Source organism: Tachypleus tridentatus, chromosome 8 (assembly GCF_004210375.1).
Source record: "Tachypleus tridentatus isolate NWPU-2018 chromosome 8, ASM421037v1, whole genome shotgun sequence".
NCBI classification, from domain to species: domain Eukaryota; kingdom Metazoa; phylum Arthropoda; class Merostomata; order Xiphosura; family Limulidae; genus Tachypleus; species Tachypleus tridentatus.
In genome coordinates this window covers 118,532,961-118,553,465 of record NC_134832.1, presented here as the reverse complement: position 1 = coordinate 118,553,465, position 20,505 = coordinate 118,532,961, and the positions used below count along the sequence as shown (strand labels likewise).

At 37.4% G+C, this 20,505-nt stretch overlaps 1 protein-coding gene across 4 annotated transcripts in view; it reads right to left on the bottom strand.

Moving 5' to 3' along the window:
* The window catches only part of DNAlig4 (DNA ligase 4), a 47,384-nt gene extending 29,839 nt beyond the window's left edge, over positions 1–17,545 (bottom strand). Inside the window, exons 1-3 of one of the 4 annotated variants that reach the window (XM_076451156.1) lie at positions 17,526–17,545; positions 6,906–7,131; positions 6,447–6,524 (exon numbers count right to left, since the gene is read on the bottom strand). In XM_076451156.1, coding sequence (XP_076307271.1) covers positions 6,447–6,524; positions 6,906–7,067 — 240 coding nt within the window. In that variant the 5' untranslated portion in view covers positions 7,068–7,131; positions 17,526–17,545. Of the gene's footprint in view, positions 1–6,446; positions 6,525–6,905; positions 7,132–7,632; positions 7,730–16,531; positions 16,553–16,788; positions 16,924–17,525 lie in introns of those variants that run through there. The other 3 variants (XM_076451153.1, XM_076451155.1, XM_076451154.1) reach the window with 3 other exon arrangements.
* Positions 17,546–20,505: the final 2,960 nt, after the last annotated feature.

Here is a 20,505-nt window from a genome sequence, read left to right as displayed (position 1 = left end):
TGAACCATAATTATAAGTAGGCTCCCAAAGAGCTTGGTGCCACTCCTACTGACATCTAAGAAAAACACCCAGAGACCCTTATAATGGGACCACCAACTTCACTCACTTTTCCAATAGTGGAGGAACACACTCAACACTCTAGAGGAAAAACCTCTGTCCACCACCCCTGTAATTAGAAACTGGGAGTGGTAAGGAATCCCAAGTTCCATTATTAGAGTCTTGGGGGTATAATGCAATGGGGAGTCCTGAAGAATAGTGTTCTGGAAGCTGTGCAATAGGTAAACCAAATTCCTTAAGTTTTTAAAAGCAAACTGATCCTGATTTATTCAACCAAAAGATCAGCAGGAATACAAAGAATTTCCTTTTGCTTTACTCATAATTGTCCATGTCTATAAGGTAATACTATCTGGTAGGTGCTTAAATGATCTTATGGAACAACCTATTTCAACATAGTCTATCGCAACCTGTAATAATTATAGTGAAAGTAGATGACAGTGCAAAATTGAAAATAGAAAGCATACCTACCAGGGTAACACTTGCCAAAAATTGAGAACCAGTAAAAAATAACAGGACCCTGGAAATGAGAGTATGTAATTAAGGAAAATACTTATGATTAAAGTCTAACAGATGTGGCCAAAATAGCTACAGACAGTAGTCAAAACCCTCAGAAAAAGAAACTGCCAGAACATGTAAGTAATGAGACAGGAAAGTATTGGTAGTGATCCACATACTAGCCTGCACAATATCTTCCAGAGGGCAATAAAACCAGGCAGCAAATGACACAAATATGACAAAATTGGTGAGATGTAAGATGCATAAGATTTCTATCCTGTAAAGATAATCCACAGTAGGCCATGTTAATCAATTTGCAAAGCCACCTCATTAAAGTAATGGGATACAAGTCATGTAAAATGGAAGGATCCCAATGAGTGAACAATCAGTTTTCAGTACTTCAAAATAAGTTAGTACAAGCCACATAACACTTACGAGCTCTCACAGGACATAACAAATGATCACAATTGGAGTGGCTGGCAAATGGACTGGTGAGAAGGATCTTTCCCCTTTCATGGTTGCTAGAGTCTTGGAAAGAAAAGACCTCATGGGGTAAAGCAGCAAAAATGTGGAATGATATAGAGCACTAAAAATTGCAAAAACCTCTAACTGGTGATAACCACAAATCAACAACAATAAAGAATACAATTTAAGAGAAAGTTGAAACAATGAACACTAAGCTATGGGCTCAAAAAGAGAGCAAGACAATGCATGTAAAACAACTGTAAAATCCTGATTCAGTAATTAAAAGATTGTTTGGACCAAAAAATATGAAATACCTAAAAAGATGCCTTATGCAAAGCCACCCTATATGAAGCAAGATCCCTCTCAAATAACCAAGTCATATATGATATGATACTTTTGGATAAAGAGGATTTAAATTCCTCTTAATACACCACTGACAATAAATATTCCATTTCTACTGATAAACATTCATGGTTGGCTTATGGATAGATTTAGTTGAATACAGAGAAACCTTAGAGGAACACTTATGTTAGGCAATAAACCACATAGCTTCCAAGCATGAAGCCCGAGTTTCTGAACAGCTGGATGGAAAATGTCTAATCAAGATTGTCTCAAGAAAAACTGTCAGTGTGAAAGAAGTAGATGCAACTAAGAAAATTCAACAGGGAGTAGAATGAACTACAGTCTCAATGTGGAGCAACAACCAAATCTGTCGAAAAACATACAGATGTAAACATATTCAATCCTGACTAAACATATTGACTGTAAACATGTTCAATCCTGACTAAACACATTGACTGTAAACACTCAAGGATGAGGTATCAAAAGCAAAACAACAGCAAATGAGAATTTCAATGAGTTGCAAAGGCATCAATCATTGGAGATCTAAACTGAGAGCAAATGCACCAAAAAACCTCATGATAGAAGAAAATCATTGGAAGAATCCAGTTAGTCAAGACAAGTGATCTGCAATTAAATTCAGCACTCTTGGAACATGGCATGCTAAACGACCAATACAGTGGGAAGGAACTTAGTTGAGAAAATCCAAGGTACGAAACAAAGATCTCAAGAATACGTACCTCCTAGGTGAGAACTCACCACTGTAGAATTGTTGTAATGTATCGTGAAAATTTCTCCCTTCAAGAGAGACAGACTTTGAATCATTGTTCAGTGTACTACAAAGGGTTTGAGAATGTGGACAGTTGGCTCATCTTCCATCCAAGTACTCTGGAACTCCTAACCTTGAGGATAAGCTCCCCATACCTGAAGAGATGTATTTGTGAACAGATGGATCTCAAAATGAAATAGTGGAACATGTACCCAATAACAGTGTTGCATTTATCCGACCACCATTTGCAATCTACAATGTTTCTTCTGGGTAATAAAATAGTATGATCCAAAGGATCGGAATACAGGATCTATTGATCATGCAGTGACAACTGATGGAACTGATGAAGAAATTAGAGGCTCGAGAGATACCCACATTCCTAAAAGGGAGAACCATCCATGCAGTAAAAGAAGGAGGCATAAGTAAAAACCTGACAGCTCTTTCAATGGCTTGAAACCTGATAGGAGTTCATTCAGCACAACTTAAGTCAGTATTAAAAAACACACTAAGAAGAACGATATATTGCATTGGTGACAAAACAGATTTTTTTCAGCCTGCTTTTGTGGCTTCAGAAAGGAAAATCTAAGTGTTGTTTCACTAACCAAGGTGAGGGAGCCAGAAAGAACCAATCATCCATATAATAATGTGTGCACAGGACCAAGGAATGCAAGAGATGAGAAAAGGCTCAAATGACTCTGCAGAAGATGAGATGTTGATGCAAAGCCATAAGGAAAAGCCCTGAACTGCAGCATGTGATGCTTGCACACCAACTAGAGAAATCTCTAAGAAGACACTGCTATGGAAAAATGAAGATAAGCATCAATCCTAGTCATCCAGAACCCTTGCACAAAATGTCATCATAGGTTGAGAAAAATTTTCATTAGTAAGCAAGGAGGATCTAAAAATCAGTTGTCAATGATTGGACACTAATCTTCTGTTTTCTTGGATACAATGAAAAAATGGGAATAAAACCTCAGAAGAATGGAATTAACCCTCTCTACTACTTTTTTGACTAACAACTCTCTTATGACCTGGGAATAAAGTTTTATCTGCAATGGATCTGTTGGAGGTGAAAAACTAACAGGTTAAGCCAACAATGGTGGTGATGATTTAAACTGTATGGCCAACCCTGAAACTAGAAAATGGAAATAGAAAAACTAGAAAATAGAAACTCATGGATGCCTTGTGAAAGAGCTTCAAATATCCAGGTAGTGATGTAAATGAGCTCCCAAAGCTCCACCATCGATGAATAGTTACCAACATCATTGTTGTTGGTCCACCCCAAGAATATCAATGGAACCTGTTATGAAAATTAACAAAACGTGGAAACCAAAGGAGGGAGAAGTCGGGAATCACTACGAACTGATATTCCCAAATTATTACCAGGAAGGTAGAAAGCCAATGATGATAAAAAAAATGTGTACAGGTTGTATCAAAATGAAATTTTAATATCTCTGACACTCCAGAAAGTAACACTGGATGGAGAAAAGGACCTTTCCATAACTCTTGAGGGCAGAAGATGGTAAACAAGCATTTTCTAACAACATGTCTTTACCTAATGAATCCCAACAATAAACCAGTAAGAAAATCAAAGAAAGCACTGAAGAAGCCAATCTGACTGATGTAAACATCAGCCACATCCTCAACTCATCCTCAAACTGATGAAGGGAATGTTGATAGGCTTCAAAGAAATGTTGTATTGAAAATAAATACCTCAGGACATTCATAAGAGTAAGACAAATGCAAGAAAACTTTCATCTGTTTAATGTTATCACAGGTTCCAATTTGGACCACCAAGGGGTTCATCCACTGAGAATCTAAAACATTCTCCTCCTGGTGGTGATAAGCTAACATATACTAGTCTGATAAACATGGTAGACAAGGCATAGCTATCCAATGTTGTAGCTGAGTAGTAAATATTCCAGCATGAACAGCAATATCAGGAAAAGGAGGAGGAACTAAGTAGTCACTTGCCATCCTTTCTGCTAGTAAGGAAGGAACAGAGTCAAATGCAATAGGAATGACCCTCAAAATCTCACAAACCCAAGTAATTAACTGAAGAAAAGGGACTGGAAGTGGGTGATCAAAATGATCCTCTCTTGAGATCAACCTAGTAAAAGAAGGAAACAGAAAAAAGAAAACCTAAAGTTGCATCAGTTGTTCCCAGGTCATCTGCAAAAGCTGCCTCAGGATCCCTTGAAAGATATCCCCAGTTTACATAAAAATCTCCATCTCAAAATGGATCGTATCATGGGCCACTCTGACTGAGAGTGAACCTTCTGCTAGCTATTGATAAACACCAGACAACAAAAGTGAAAGAGAAGAGGTCTGGTTGACTTTTGTAGTGGAAACATTAACTTGCAAATTCATACTAGACAGTACAAATTTCTTTTCTTTTTTTTATTAAATAACTTATTAATACAAATAGAAAAGTTAACTGCAGAAGCATCAACCTTGTTTAAAGTAACAACATAAATAGTGAATAATCACAATACTTCTGTCTAGGGCATTTGAGTGGGAAATAAAAGATAGGACCTGAGCATTGAAAATGCTTACTGGGTAATGAGTGAAAACCCTGGAGATCAAGAAATAGCTGTCTTGTCATTGGAAAATGATTGATTGATGTTTTACAGCACAGAGCAATGAGGCTATCTGCACCAAGCACAAAATACAAAAGTAAAATATTATCCAAGATCAAATTAAATCAAGTTAAAAACAAAAAACCTCCAAAGCAAAGAGAAGATGATAATCCCAATGAGGAGTGTCCACTTTCTTCACATAACTCAAGAAAAAGTCATATCTGGGGATGGTAATAATCCATGATGGAGATAGAAACAGGAGCAAATAGTGATTTGTCAACTCATTTATCCATTGAGGTTAAATGATTCTTCACATCATATGAAAAAGATTTTGACAGAAGCATAGAAAACATTGCTCACACATCCACTGTAGCAGTGAAATGTACTACAGCAGCACAAGTCTGAGATGGAGTAGCAGACAACAACTTTCAAACCTCCAGACAAAAAACATTATTCATGGTTTTTAAATGCTGTACCTCTTTCTTCTGCACCCACTTAGAGTAAGAATAAAATAAGAAGGGTGGGAACCATTACAACTGATGCAGTGAGGATCCAGTTTACACTTGTGGGCATCATTGCCTTTGCCAACACAAAGAGCATTCATCACAGAACCACAATAAGATACCTTTGAATGACCAAACCACTGAGACTAGAAACATCTGAAAGGGTTGGAAATATATGGCCATACCATACAGTTCAAATAACCTGTCTTGACAGTGACAGGTGGATGTGGCAATGTAAATGTCAAAATAAGAATGCTGACAGGCAGTGTAATTCTTCTTGTAGAAACTCTTTGGTTGGAAAAATCAGCAAGAATATCCAACTCAGGAATGTTCTTCAAGTCCCTCTCAACAATAACTCCTTGTGAGAAATTCAAAGTAGCATGGGGAGTAACCTCAATGAATATATCCCCAATGGCCTTCAAATTCAAGAGAAGTTCACTCTGTTTTAGAATAGATTATTCCACCAAGATATCACCAGAATATAGCTTCTTGCCTGACTTTGAAGAGCCAGCAAGCCCCTCTAATCCTTTCTCAATAGAAAAGGGAGACATCTGCCCTGAAGGGTTTTGTCTGACAGAGAATGTAGTATAAAACAAGGTACAGGTGCAGAATGGGGTAGAGACTGCTGTTCAGAGTCTTCAAGACATGGTCATTTACCAATAAGCTGTTTTTATGGTTTTGTTCTTTTAAAGATTTAGGAGATCTATAAGAAAAAGTGAAAGATTCAGTGCCTACTGACCCCATATACCATGAAGACCAATGAGAGAACACACTATAATGCAAACAAGGACACCATGGTGATTCCAGGGTTTCATAAGCACTGTATCCAAACACAACATCCACAACACTGTTGAGAACATCCAACACTGATACTCAGTTGACTCTAGACCAACAGGACCATCCAGACAACCCTAGAGAGACCACCCCAAGGCTACCCATTTACAGGAATTCAAGGCAAAAGTGATGTGCTGGAGTTAGGCTCCTCAAGTACCAGAATCCCCACATCACCTTGACAAGTCAACACATGTGGAAAATACATGGGTGAATTTTCAGATCCAAGAGCAGATAAACTGAAGAAAACAGAGCCTTCTCCAGGAAATCCCTTTACAACATACAGAAATCTACCTGGAGGGGTGAATGGAGGTGTGTTTTGAAATTCCTTATAAGACATGCCACAAAAACTTAAAATAATAAGAATATGTTAATCCTATAATACTGTTATTTCTCAAACTTAATTACCTCTTTCATTCCATAGGCTGCCCTCTCTCTTTCACACTGTGGTAATAGAAGTCGCATTGCAGGAAAAAATGAGTCTGTCTAGCAAAAGAAAAAGGAAGGATAAATTACTGATGATGTAATTTTCAAAAACTAATACATTCCTGTTGTGCAGATTGCCACTGACTTTAGCCATCAAATTTGAAAAATATACTATTCTCAATGTACTGTTGTAATTTTTACAAATTGCCAAGTACTAAATTTATGAAACACACTTAACATTTGAAGTCCACATCATTTATAGTATTTTCTAAAAATATTACAAATTAAAATCCAAAATGAAAAAGAAATGTACATTTTTTTCTATATCTAAATAACATACAAGCACCTTCAAATAATTGAAGGTTATTTTATTTGAGTCAAACAAAATGTACTGATTTGTAAAAATTAAATCTTAATTACAGCTGTAAAAAGTATTCTCACTGTATTTTTGTCATCTTTGTGAAGTTCCTTGTGTTTGCTCCTCCACTCAGAAATTAATTGACTTAGAATTCTCCTTTTTTTATCCTTACCACGTTGGTTAGCAACTTTTTCACAGAACATGCACAAGTCCCGAAATGGAAAGTTTGCTGCAACAGTTGACATTCTGTAGGTATGTGGTTACTGTAGAGATACAAGTGTATAGGCTTGAAAGTACATCTGATTCAACCTAGAAAAAATAAACAGAAGTAAGATTGTTATAAAAATGTAACTAGTTTTCTTAACAGTTTTAATAAATTTCTTCAAATACAGTTGGTTGGTTGGTTGATTTGGTGTTTTATGGCACAAAGCAGCAAGGCTATCTGTACCAAACATCCTGTAAAAAATTAAAATTAAAGTAAATTGAGTGAAATTCATAAAAGGAAATCAAGGTAAAACAATACAAAGTTTAAAAACAACATAAATAGCATAAAACCATTGTTTACATCTTGTCTACAAAAATAAAAGAAAAACTACAGTGACACAAGTTGTAAAGGACTTTCTGTAGCATAATTGTAATTACCATAACTCGCCAGGAAGACTTAGCAAATAAATACAAAAACCATCGTCAGTCACCTGAAGTTGGCCTTTTCAGTCCTGGTTCTGAGTTATTTGACACTATGGCCATTTTCAAAAAGTAAAGTAACAAAAGTTTTAAAAGACTTGTAGCAAAATTTTAATAATAACTCACCTGGATAACTACAGATAGTTCAAACAGCAGCGTTAGTCACCTGAAGTTGGCCTTTCCAGTCCTGGTTTCGAGTTATTTGATGTTACGGCCATTTTCTAATTTCAAATAAAACTAGATGGACTGTGATTCTTAAAAAAAATCACATTAAAAAAAGGTCTAATATATAAATAGAAAAACTTAAATGGCATTGAAAAGACTAATGGCCTTTAAGAAACTAAAATCATTTCCAAGGTGGACAGTGTCACCATCACCAATTACACTGTCTAACATTATGGACAAACCTTGGGACAGAAGATGTTTAAAATGGTGCTGTTGTTCAGAGTCGTGACGATGGCAAGAAAGCAAAATGTGGCTTATTGTGACCTGAGTGTTACACAGACAACACACTGATGCATCAGTTCCAGATAAAAGAAAATGATGAGTTAAAAAACTGTGACCAATGCATAACCTAGTTAGAATAACTTCCTCTTTCCAATCTTTACAGAAACAAGACAGCCAAAGTCCAATAAAGGGATTCATTTGGAAAAGCTTGTTTTTACATTGCTCACTCCAAGTCAACTGCCAGCTGACACAGAGCTGAGCTGTGAATACAGGACCATATTCCATGCATGGAATAGACACAGAACTGATAGTGCCAAAGTAAATAGATTTAGCTGCGGTGTCGGCGAGCACGTTCACACAAACATCAACATTGCCTGGTATCCAAAAAAACTGAATAGAAGTAAATGTTAAAGAGAAATGGGCCAGTCAGTTTTCAATATCGACGAGAACAGGGTGTGAACTAATGTAAAGCAAAGCTAGTGCCAGTAGAGAACTAAGCGAATAAGTATAAGTAGTGCAGTTTGATTACTGCTTACCTTCTATGTGATCTAGGGCAAGTGAAATGGTGTACAGTCCAGTAGTGAACACAGAAACTCTAGCAGGGATTCTGGGTGCAACCACTAAGCCACAATAAACCATGGCAGAGACCACACAATCACTTGATTTTGAACCATCTGTATAAATAGAAATGGAAGGATGGTTTGAAAGATGTTCAGCAAATAACAGACAGTATTTCCATACAGGAGTGTCTACTTTTCTGAGATGACTTAAAGATAGGCCACATTTGGGGACTGTAAGAAGACATGGTGGGAGGGGCTGACCAGTGGATACAGTAATGTTATCCAAGGACAGACACAATTCATCCAACTGTGCCTGAATACAAAGGCCAAAAGGAGCAATGGCAAATTGTCTGTTTTGAAAAAGTATGGCTCACTGAGGAAGGAAAACACAATCTCAGGTGGGATTCTGTCATAGGGATCAAAGGTTCAAAGCATACAAGTAAGATAGTTGCAAATGACGGAGATGTAGAGGAGATTCATGACACTCTGGGTATAAGCTCTGAACTGGGAATATGCAAAAGGCCCCGGTACAGAGCCAAAGTCCCTGACGATGAATGGGATCCAGCATCTTCAAGGCCAAGGTCCTTGCAGAGCCATAAACCAGTGATCCATAATCTAGTTTCAATTGAATAAGGGCACGATATATTTTTAGCATAGAACATCGGTCCACTCCCCAAGTTGTGGAAGAGAGGACACAGATGATGTTCAGTGCTCTTGTACATTCTACCCATAGCTGCTTGATGTGTCGCATAAAGTCAGCTTACGGTCAAAGATAAACCCCAAGAACTTTGTCTCAGGGACTACAGGTAGCACAACTTCACCAATACAAAGTTCAAGATCAGGATGTATACCACGTTGGTGGCAAAAGTGCATGCAAACGGTTTTTAGAGAAAGAGGAGTTAAAACTGTTTACTGTGGTCCACATCAGTACATGATTGAGGGCAGTCTGTAGCTACTGCTCAACATACCTCATGTTCAGTGACTGACATGAGATGTGAAAGTCTTCAACATAAAGCCTGTTTGCAACAGTGAGAGGGAGCTGTTCAGTGATGGCATTAATCTTTATACTGAAAAGTGTGACCCTCAAAAAACAGCCCTGAGAGACTCCAAGTTCCTGTAGAAAAGAACAGGAAAGTGTCAAACCCACACAAACTTGGAATCATCTGTCCATTAAAAAATTTAATAGAAATGGGCAAATGACCATTTGATGCATATAAATGGAGGAATTACTAAAGGCCATACCTCCATATTGTATCATAAGCCTTTTCAATGTCAAAGAAAATTGATACAAGATGTTGTCATTTGAGAAAGGTTTCTCAAATTGGCGTTTCAAGTCAAATCAGGTTGTCCATGGTGGAGTACTGTCGTTGGAACCCACACTGGATGGGCAAGAGGAGGTTGTTTGATTTGAGAAACCAAACAAAATGAGTATTAACCATTCTCTCTAAGGTCTTACAGAGACAGATCTTCAAAGTAATTGGACAGTAGTTTGAAGGAATCTTGGGGTCCTTCCCAGGCTTAGAGAAAGGTAGGACAATAGCCTGGCACCAGGCATCAGGAAAAACATTCTTCTGCCAAATCTGGTTGAAAACAATCAGAAGAATAGCAAGAGAAGCAGGAGATAGATGGCACATGATTTTGTAGTGTATATCATCAGGTCCAACCGATGTACTGCCAGACCAATGAAGGGCCAGTTTGAGTTAAACCAGTGTAAAGGGATGATTATAGTCACAGAGACAATCAGCTCGAAAGGAAAGAGATGACTGCTCTGCCCAAATCTTCGTGGCTAAGAAGGTGGAGGATAAAGCAAAAGTGCTAGATATCTGGCAAAAGCTTTCTCCTGGAGCAGTGGTGCACAAAGTCCAGTCTGCAACGAGATGCCGAGTGGCCCGTGATGTCCAATTGGAAAGTCAAACATAGAGAGTTTGTGCCTGCACAAAGATTAAGTGCTATAGAAAAATATGCATTAGATTAGATACTGGATTGTTCCATATTTGTGTCAAGCAATAAAGAAAATTTAATAAGCAAATCTCATTAATGCATAGGCATTTCATCATTGGCGCAATGATGTAATATTTCCATAATTACGAAATTTCATGCGTTCCAACTGTTCTTCGAGATTTACTTACGAGCCTTATTTTGATATTATTTCATCACAAAAAAGAAAAGTTGACGATGAAAACCGGCAATTTCAAGATGATTGGACTGTGCAATACTGTTTTGTTCAACAACAGAAGAATGTGATTTGTCTGCTGTTTCATTCGACAGTAGCAGTGGCAAAGGTATCCAATATAAAGTGTCATTATGAGTCAAAGCATAAAAATTTCCACAACGTTGTCGGTGTTGAATGAACAGCTCAAATTAAATCTCTGCAGCAGTTGCTGAATCACCAGCAGAATGTTTTCTCAAAGCACTCAGCAGATTTAGGTGCAGGATGTGAGGTCACTTACGATATTTCGTTGATAATAGTGAAATCTGGCCGACCGTTCACTGATGGTGATTTTGTCAAGCAAGGTATGATTACTGCATTGAAAAAATTGTGCCTGGAAGCAGTTCGCAAGCTATAGATGGTGGCTTTGAATCATATAACAGTTCAATGAAGAATTTCACACCTCTCAGCAGACGTGACAAGGCAGCTTACAAATAATGCAGCCAACTTTGTCTACTTCTCTTTGGCAGCAGACGAGTCGATTGACATCACTTCAACAGCACAGCTACTAGTTTTTGTTCGTGGTGTGTTGTCATCGTTTGATGTCACAGAGGAACTAATCAGCATGGGTTCCATGAAGGGTCAGACAAATGGGTCTGCTCTATTCGAGGAGACAGTACAACTGTGTAGTAGTGTTTCATTGGATTTCACGAAACTGGTAAGTGTGACAACTGATGGAGCACCAGCCATGACTGGAGAAAGTAGAGGGCTGGTAGCACTGTTGATGAAGCAGAACAGACAGTTGGTAAAGTTGCACTGTATTATTCACCAACAGAACCTGTGCAGTAAAAATACTTGTTTTTCAGGCACTGATCGCATTAGTGACAAAAACCATTAATTTCATCAAATCACAAGGGCTCAATCATGGTCAGTTTCAAAATATTCTTGAAGAAACTGATTCAGACTATGGTGACCTGGTGTATCACTGTGAAGTACACTGGCTGAGTTGAGGGAAGATGCTCAGAAGATTCTGGGAGTTGATTGATGAGGTGATAGAATTCCTCAGAAGCAAGAACAAAGACACAGAAGTGATTTCCATGACTGATCCAGCATGGCAAGCTGATTTGAAGTATCTGGTTAACATAACACAACATTTGAATGAGCTGAATTTGAAGTTGCAAGGCAAAAAATCAGCTTGTCTGTCAGCTTGCAAATCACGTCTCAGCTTTCAGGACAAATTTGCAGTTGTTCTGGCAGCAAGCAGCATCAGGCAACTTTGTGCACTTTCCCACTTTTCAGTCACAGCTACAGAAGAATCAGAACAATGGCACACAAGTTTATGTTGGGAAGCTAGATACCTTGATTCAATCGTTCAACTCACGGTTTCATGACTTTGACCAATGCAGATTGTTGATGAAACTTTTTGCTGATCCATTCAGTGTGTCAGTGGATGACTTGTCAGCAGAATTTCAGCTCAAACTTACTGATCTCCAGGCATTTGATGAACTGCATGCTATTTACCAAGAAAACAGTTTGCTTGACTTCTAGAAAACATTGCCTGATACATTTGCTAATACGAAAGAGAATGCACTTGTCCACACCAGCATGTTTGGCAGCACGTATTGCTGAGAACAGGCTTTCTCGCATATGAAACTCAACAAAAAACAACACTTGCAATCAGCTGACTGATGATCGTCTGGAAGTAGTCTTGCATCTTTCAACGTCAAACATCAAGTTGGACATTTCTGAGCCCGTAGATGACATGCAGCACCATCCATCGCACTGACTTTGTGGCAGTTGACGTATCATAACATTTCTTAGAATAATGTGCAAACTCTTTGATGTAATCGGTATTTGTGTGTTCTTAAATGTGATGTCCATCTTGTGTGAAACAACTGTGGGACGATTTTAATCTTTACTTTTTTGTGGCCCCCAACTGTTACAACAAGTCTGTTTGTGGCCCCTGACTCAAAAAGTTTGTGCACCACTGCTCTAGAGTATCGGCATTGCTCCAGGTATCAGATACTTCCTGGCCATCAGAGAGCAAGATTGAGAGGAGGGACAGAATTATATTGCCCACTGACCTTTCAAATCTTGTCCCATATGACTTAGGAACTGGTGATAGAACTTAATGCAAGAGTCCTTCTGGCTTTGACATCTTACCCACTGAGTATGTGCACAGGCCTGCTGGAAAGCGATGCAGTTCAAGAGTGTGGAATACCTATGAAAAGTATCCCAGGCCCGTTTCTGAGCCTTCCATGCCATGTGAGAGGCAGGATTCCACCATAAACAAGAATATTGTGGAAAATGCATTGAGATTTTAGGAATACATTGAGCAGCTGCCTGTATAATATAGTCAGTTACTACTGCCACACAGTCGTCTATTGATGGCTTACAGATGATGGCAGGATCAAGTTCTGCGAGAGCAGTGAAAACAGACAAATTTGCTTGATCAAGCTTCCATCAGGGCACATGGGTTGGGTGGCATCAACCAGTTCACTCTCTCTCAAAATTATAGGAAAATGATCACTGCCTCATGGGTTATTGTCAATCCTCCATGAAAAGTGAGAGAACAGTGAAGGGGAGCAAACTGAGAATTAATAGCAGTAAAGGACTGACTAGGTACATGAAAATAAGTGGAAGAACCAATATGAAAAAGAGAAAGGTTGTGATCAGAGAATATATGCTCTAAGGGGCAACCATCAATATCAGCACTTCCCCAGAGGGGATAATGTCCATTAAAGTCCCCCAGGATGAAAAAGGGAGACAGCAACTGTTCAATGAGAGCATCAATGACTGATTGATCATAGGTCTTTCCAGGTGGCAGGTAAAGAGTACAAACAGTAATGGTACAACCCAAGAAAACACTGATGTCTATGGCTTCCAAGGGTGTGTCAAGTGGCAAAGACAGGGTGGGTGCATGCTGATCAACCAACAGTGCCCCCCCACATGCACTCGTCCATCACACAGCCTGTCATTTCTGTACAAAGAAAACTGCAGAAAGGTGACTGTCTGTATCAGCAGATTTCAGAAATGTTTCCTGTAAGGAAAGATATACAAGATGGTAGGAAGGAATCAATATTTTGATGTCATCCAGATTAGAACGTAAACTTTGACAGTTCCATTGTATCAAGGCGGCCATTTTAACTTATGTGTAGGTGAAATTGGTGGAGAACCCTTCTGTTTATGACATCTTTTTTTCTTTACTGTCTTTATTTGAGAGAGGTCTATCGACCTCCATGGATCCTGCCCTGGGTCAATTGAGCAGGTCTTTGCTGTTGGAAGAGGATTCCAGTGACTGAGGATGTAAACAAATGATTGTTTTGCATCTTGGGATGGGAGAAGAAAATGTATCCAAAAAAATACCTGTACCTGAAACCAAAGGAAGTGGATCTTGGGATTTGCTGGAATGTATGCAAGGGACAGAGATGGGTGATGAAGTTGATTCATGAACTTTTTTAACCATGGAGGTCAATCAGGGTCCATTTCACACTCATAGGCATCATAGTCCTTGCTACTGCAATGAGCACACGTCAAGGAACCACAACATGAAGTCTTTGAGTGCCTAAGCCGCTGACACTGGAAACATCAGAGAGGGTTTGGAACATATGGCCATACACTGCAATTAAGATAACCTGCCTTGATGTTGGCAGGTGGACATGGTGATGTAGATGTCAGAAGGAGAATATTGGTCAGCATCGTAATCCCATCTTTGCAAGTGGAGATGGGTCTCACTGCAGAAACTCCTTGAGTGGAGAAACCAGCAAGAATCTCTGACTCGGGGATGTTCTTCAAATCCCTGTCAACAATAACTCCTCATTATGAATTCAAAGTAGCATGAGGTATGACCTTAATAGGTATATTCCCAATTGCCTTTGAATGCAAGAGGAGTTCACTGTGTTGAGATGTGGATATTTCCACCAATATGTCACCAGATTGAAGCTTCTTTATTGACTTTGGAGAGCCAGCAAGTCCCTGCAGTCCCTTCTGAATGAAAAAGGGAGACCTTTTCCCTAAAGGTTTGTCTGAAAGAGAATGTAAGATACGAAAATGAGGTACAACAGGTGTTGAAGATTGCTGCTCAGAATCTTCAAGATGTGGTCATTTACCTATGGACTGTTTTTCACTAGTTTATTTACGTTTCTTTGTGGAGGATCCATAATAAAAAAAGGAAATTTCCGTGCCCACTGACCCCACCCACCAAAGAGCCCTACAATGGGACACACTAATGTCCAACAAGGACGCTGCAGCAACCCCAGAGTTTCGTGAGCACTATACCCAAACACCAGCATCAGATACAATGTCCACAACACCTGTTGAGAACATCTATCACTGGTACTTGGATGACCCTAGCCCAAGTGGACCAGCCAATTGACTCATGGGAGGGCCACCCCAACGTTGACCATCTACAGGAATTCAGGGCCAAATTGGTGTGTTAGGGTTGGACCCCTCAACCAACAAGATCCTCTCTTAAGCAATCTCTCATTCTAGTAGCACATCACTGCACTATTTCATTACATTGAGATGATTCATGTGGTAAGGAGAAACTACAATAAAACTTCTTTAGAGTTTCTTTAAGTAGGAGCAAGAACACTGTTTGCTTTCTTTTGTCACAGTTAGACCAAGTGGATGGTTTGAGGGTTTTATCACAAACACTTCTCATTTTATTAACACTAATGTTCCTCCTGCAAAAAAGAGTAAGCCATTTACAAATTTTTACACTACAAGTGCATAATGATTTACACTTCTCAATATTAAATCTTATATTTCACATTCTGACCATTCACTAATACTGTCAAAGTTATATCTGAGAAATGAAACTTTTTTTTATTGGATAGTCAACATAGTTTCACTAAGGGAAAATTTTACCTCATAAATCTTTTAGCATTCTTTCCAAAGGTTACTGTTTATGTATATAAAGGTAAGGGTGTAAATTTGATGTATCTAGATTTTCAGAAAGCATTTGACAAGGTGCCATATGAAAAGTTTTTAAAACATATGTAGATATGAAGAAATAATTAATTAATTGGATAGTAGAGTAGCTGGATGGAAGAAAGTAGAGGGTTGTTACAAATGGATTTCAGTCAAACTGGATTCATGTCACATGTGGGGTATATCAAGGCTCAGTCATAGGACCTCTGCTCTTTTTTTATTTATATCAATGACATATATGAAGAAATACTCAATAAATTACTTAAATTTACAAACAGTAAAAGTCACAGATGTTGCTAACTGTAAACACGATGCTGCTGATTTACAAAAGTACTTAGACCATGTAGTGAGTTGGGCAAATAAACAACACATGGATTTTTAATTATAATCAAGTTTATGGCAAAGCTTAATAAGTACATGAATGATAAGAGCCAATTTTTGTAAGTTTAGTTAGAGTATGGAACAGTCAATAAGGATTGAATGGTCCCATACTGAACAAAATGTTATGTTATACATCATATCATCATTATTTTAAATACCACCATCCAGACAGTTATTCAAATCACTAAAATAAATATTTAAAAAAAACGTACTAAAACTATCTACTGAAAGATCTACTGCTCACATTATCCCAATCTGAAAAAAATATTACCCTTCACTTTTTATCACTAATATTTTATTTACTTATTATCTTTTCTGCCAATCTGAAACTAATTCATCTCTTGTAGGATACCCCAACGAAAATTGTTGTTAAAGTTAAAATATAAATATTGAATGTTCTAACTCAAAACAAAAGCCTTTTTAAATTATTCAACAAATTAGAAATGCAAGAAACATTTCTCACAACAAATTTATTTTCTGAGTGTCTTCTTATAATAGTTTATAACACAATTAGTGTAAGAACTGAATTCAATTCTCAAATCATAACTTATATTACCTTAGGTTTCAGTACACCAAAATTCAGACAACAGCAGTGCAAACATACAATGACAGTGTTATAAAATTTTCTTATTACACTGTAACTTGTAAACGCAACTTACAAGTTACAGTGGTATGTAGCATATGAAAAAGAATAACTGATAAACTTAAATTTATAAAGAATGTATTTTGGGTTACTGACTGATTCAATTATTTTTTAATATTATGTTTAACAGTTCTTTTCAATTTCGAAATATAACACAAAACTTTAAATACCTTTGAACATTTCTAGTTGTATAACGTTACATTACATATTACAACACACATTTAACAATACGTTTCAAAGACCACTATATAAATATAAATAAAAAACATATTGACACGAAAGCGCTATCTATCCAAACAACACCATATAACGAGAGCATGTTTATTTTTTGACAAAACTTTAAAATAGTCTGAAAGATATAGTATGACAAAAACTCTTCGTTAGTGTGATAGCAAAATCACATTTTTTTTATTTCTGTGTGAAGACCTTTAACAATTTATAGCCTAAAAAATCTAAAATTTCAATAGCTCATTTCAAATTCTATACGTCTAGTGTGTTTTTGATGTTTATCTTTTTGTTGTTGTTTTCTCTTTTTATGCTAGATATGTGGTCAATTGCTTATTTAAGTGCATTGTCGTTTCATGTAATGTTAGTCTATGCGAATGCTAATAGCAAACGACTAGTGCTTTACGTTTTCGGTAAATAATGACTAGTTCCTTTTTTTTAAAAAAGGAAGTTTCATTAAAAAGTTAGTTTCATTAAATCTTACTGGTTTTAATGTTTGTAGTGTTTAATTTTTAGATTAAGCCTACAGTTAAGATGATTATTTTGCATTGCTAACCTATTATATAGATTTAGGAGTAACCTAAACCTCCCAAGCGACCCAGTTCTATGAGCTATTATTGGGATTTCGGCCGAAAACATACGTAACAGTAAAGGTACGTTATGAATTCACAATAAAACTTACTCAATAGGTAAGTGGTATGTCCTCTTCAGCAGACTAGAGCGACTGAAAAGGACATACGAATATGCTGATTTTAGTTCCTCTGATTTCACGTCTTCTTATAGAACATTTCAAGTAATTCACAGAAATCGGAACCGGGGTGCCGGAGGCACGTGCCCCTTCAATATTCAATATTCTTTGGCAAATTTTAAAGATTATACTGTTAGTAACTTTTTATGTATGTGTATATATATTCTTTATTAGGTGGGGCATTTTCATAATTTATATGACTTATGATTTTGTAGTATACAGAAAACAATTTAATTCGTATTTTGTATGTCTTTATGTACAGTACAGTACTTATTATTTTGTAAAATTGTTTAATAACATTTTGAAGTGTGTTTATTGAATGTCAGATAATCTTCATTCATTTCAGACTGCTTCCTCCCGACTTTTTATACATTCCGATGTGCCTATAAGCTATTAAAGCTGCAAAATACGATGTTTGGTAGATTTTTTAAGTGAACAAAAGGTTACACAATGGACTATGTGTTTTACTCACCACAGCTATCGAAACCCAGTTTCTAGCGTTGTAAATCCGCAGACATCTCTCTGTGAGTCGATAGAATTTGGTGTTGTTGTTTTGTTTTTTTTTAATTTCGCGCAAAGCCACTCGAGGGCTATCTGCACTAGCCGTTCCTAATTTAGCAGTGTAAGACTAGAGGGAAGGCAGTTAGTCATCACCAACTCTTGTACTACTCTTTTACTAACGAATTGTGGGATTGACCGTCACATTATAACGCTTTCACGGCCGAAAGGGCGAGCATGTTTGGTGCGACTGGGATTCAAACCCGCGAACCTCGGATAACGAGTCGAACGCCTTAACACACTTGGCCATGCCGGTCCCGATAGAATTTGGAAATCAAAGTGTAAAATAAGACAAATTTGATAGAAATGAAATAGAAGGGGTATAAACATTTAACTTGGATCTAGAAACAAAAACAAACAACAAGCGAAATTAGTACGTATTTTTCTGTGGGAAAATGATGTTATTTTTAATAATTACAATTAAGTCTCTTACTTAATACTGACTTCTTTCTAACTGTACAGCTGAAGTTTTAAAGAAGCACTCTGAATGAAAATCAGAAGCAGCAGCGAGAGGAGACCAGCATTGCTGTGATTTTAAATAATATCATTAGATCTAACAGGACGTTAGAAAAGTTTAATGACTCCTTTAAAACTTGATACATATGAAATGACCTATTCATTGATGAATCTATAGTTTTGAAAATTTAAAGGCGTAACGTAATGCGGTCAAATTCTTCCAGGCAAACCAATCAACATAAAATATTATTGGAATTTAGGTCGCAAATATGTTTAGCAGTGAAAGTATTATGTGGTATTCACAGTAAAACTTACCCAATCAGTAAGTGAAATGTCCTCTTTGATATGAATAATTCTTATAAATTATACCTAAATAAATTTTGTGTTCCCACCGGCACTCCCTTTCTTACTTGTGAAGTGGATGTGCTACTCTTTTCCCAGAAAAGTTCACATTGACATTATATCGTCATCATATTTGGTGAGGGCTTTATGTTGTTTTTTTTCTTTCTGATGATCCCTGATTTATTGGGGGCTTTCAGCAAACAAGGCTTCCCACCTCTAATTTATAGTTTGGTAACCAGTCACTTCTCTCCTCAAAGAGATTCTATAGCTCCTTACTCAGTCATGCTCAACCACTAGGATTCTCTAGAATATCATGTCATTAGAAAAGCACCTTTAACAAAAAGATGAGCTGGATGTTTTGAGTTTGCAATTACTCTATACATACTGATGATTAATATGTCAGATAACTCATTAAGACCAGCTTGCAAAATTCGTAAAGGTCTGCCAGGTGTGGACATATACTAGTTTTTGGAAATCCCCAGATTAACTTGTCAGCTTGTATTTCTTTGTGATCCATTGAAGAATATGCCTTCGTATGAAGGCAGTACATATCATAGGTAAAAATATCTAAGACATTAAACTCGTCTCACTGAATGGTTTACATTTAAACCAAATTAAACATGACACAACTGAGTTCTAGTGAAATCAGCTGTTCCTCTGGTAAATGCTTGACTGCTCACGAACTGGATAATGTAGACACAGTAATAAGCATTCACTCATCTGTTTCTGTAACCAGTGGTTTCATACAATGACTTACCAGAATTTATGAAAGAAGTAATCTGGGTTTTCCTTCGTCACTTCCTTAAATATGGGACAATAGGTCTGCTTAGCGTTAACCACGAGTGTATGGGATCTTGACAAGATCTCTCCAGGTTGTCCTACAATTTGTATCATACATGGCTGTTTGATATGGAGAGAACGCCAAACGCATCAAGATTTCAGTTCAGAAGCACTACATTTGGTTGAACATTGTCTAATAGCCCTGAATTCGCTGAGCAGCTAAAAACAGACCAAATCTCTTCAGCTTGTCTTGTTGGATCCTGTGACCATCTATTAAATCACCAGATAGCATTGCAGATCACTGAGGTGGACTTCATCTACTATTTGTAAACTCTTTCCTTAGTTGTACCAAGAATAGATAGTTTTCTTCACATCATAAGGATGGAGCACCAGATAGCAATACAGATCACATAAATGGATTTTGTCCACCATTGGTAACTCATTATTTTAATTGTGGGGTGGCTAAGTTCCTCAGTTCTCAGACAGATTTACGTGTGGCTCACCAAACACTATCATTTTTGGAGAGAGCTGATATTTTCTGGTGATTTTGAACATATTGATTGTTTTCAGTAACCATAGGCATCGTGGATCCAACATGTGATTTATTGGCTTCTCATCTCTTTTCTCAGAATGCGCTCTGTACCAGTCATGCTCATCCTCACCATTCTCTTGTAGTCTTAAAAACTAAAGAGGCAGTCCATGTTGACAGCTCTCATATACCAACAACAGTAGGGCCAAACAGGAAATTATGTGAGTTATATGAGTGTGAAAACTTGAT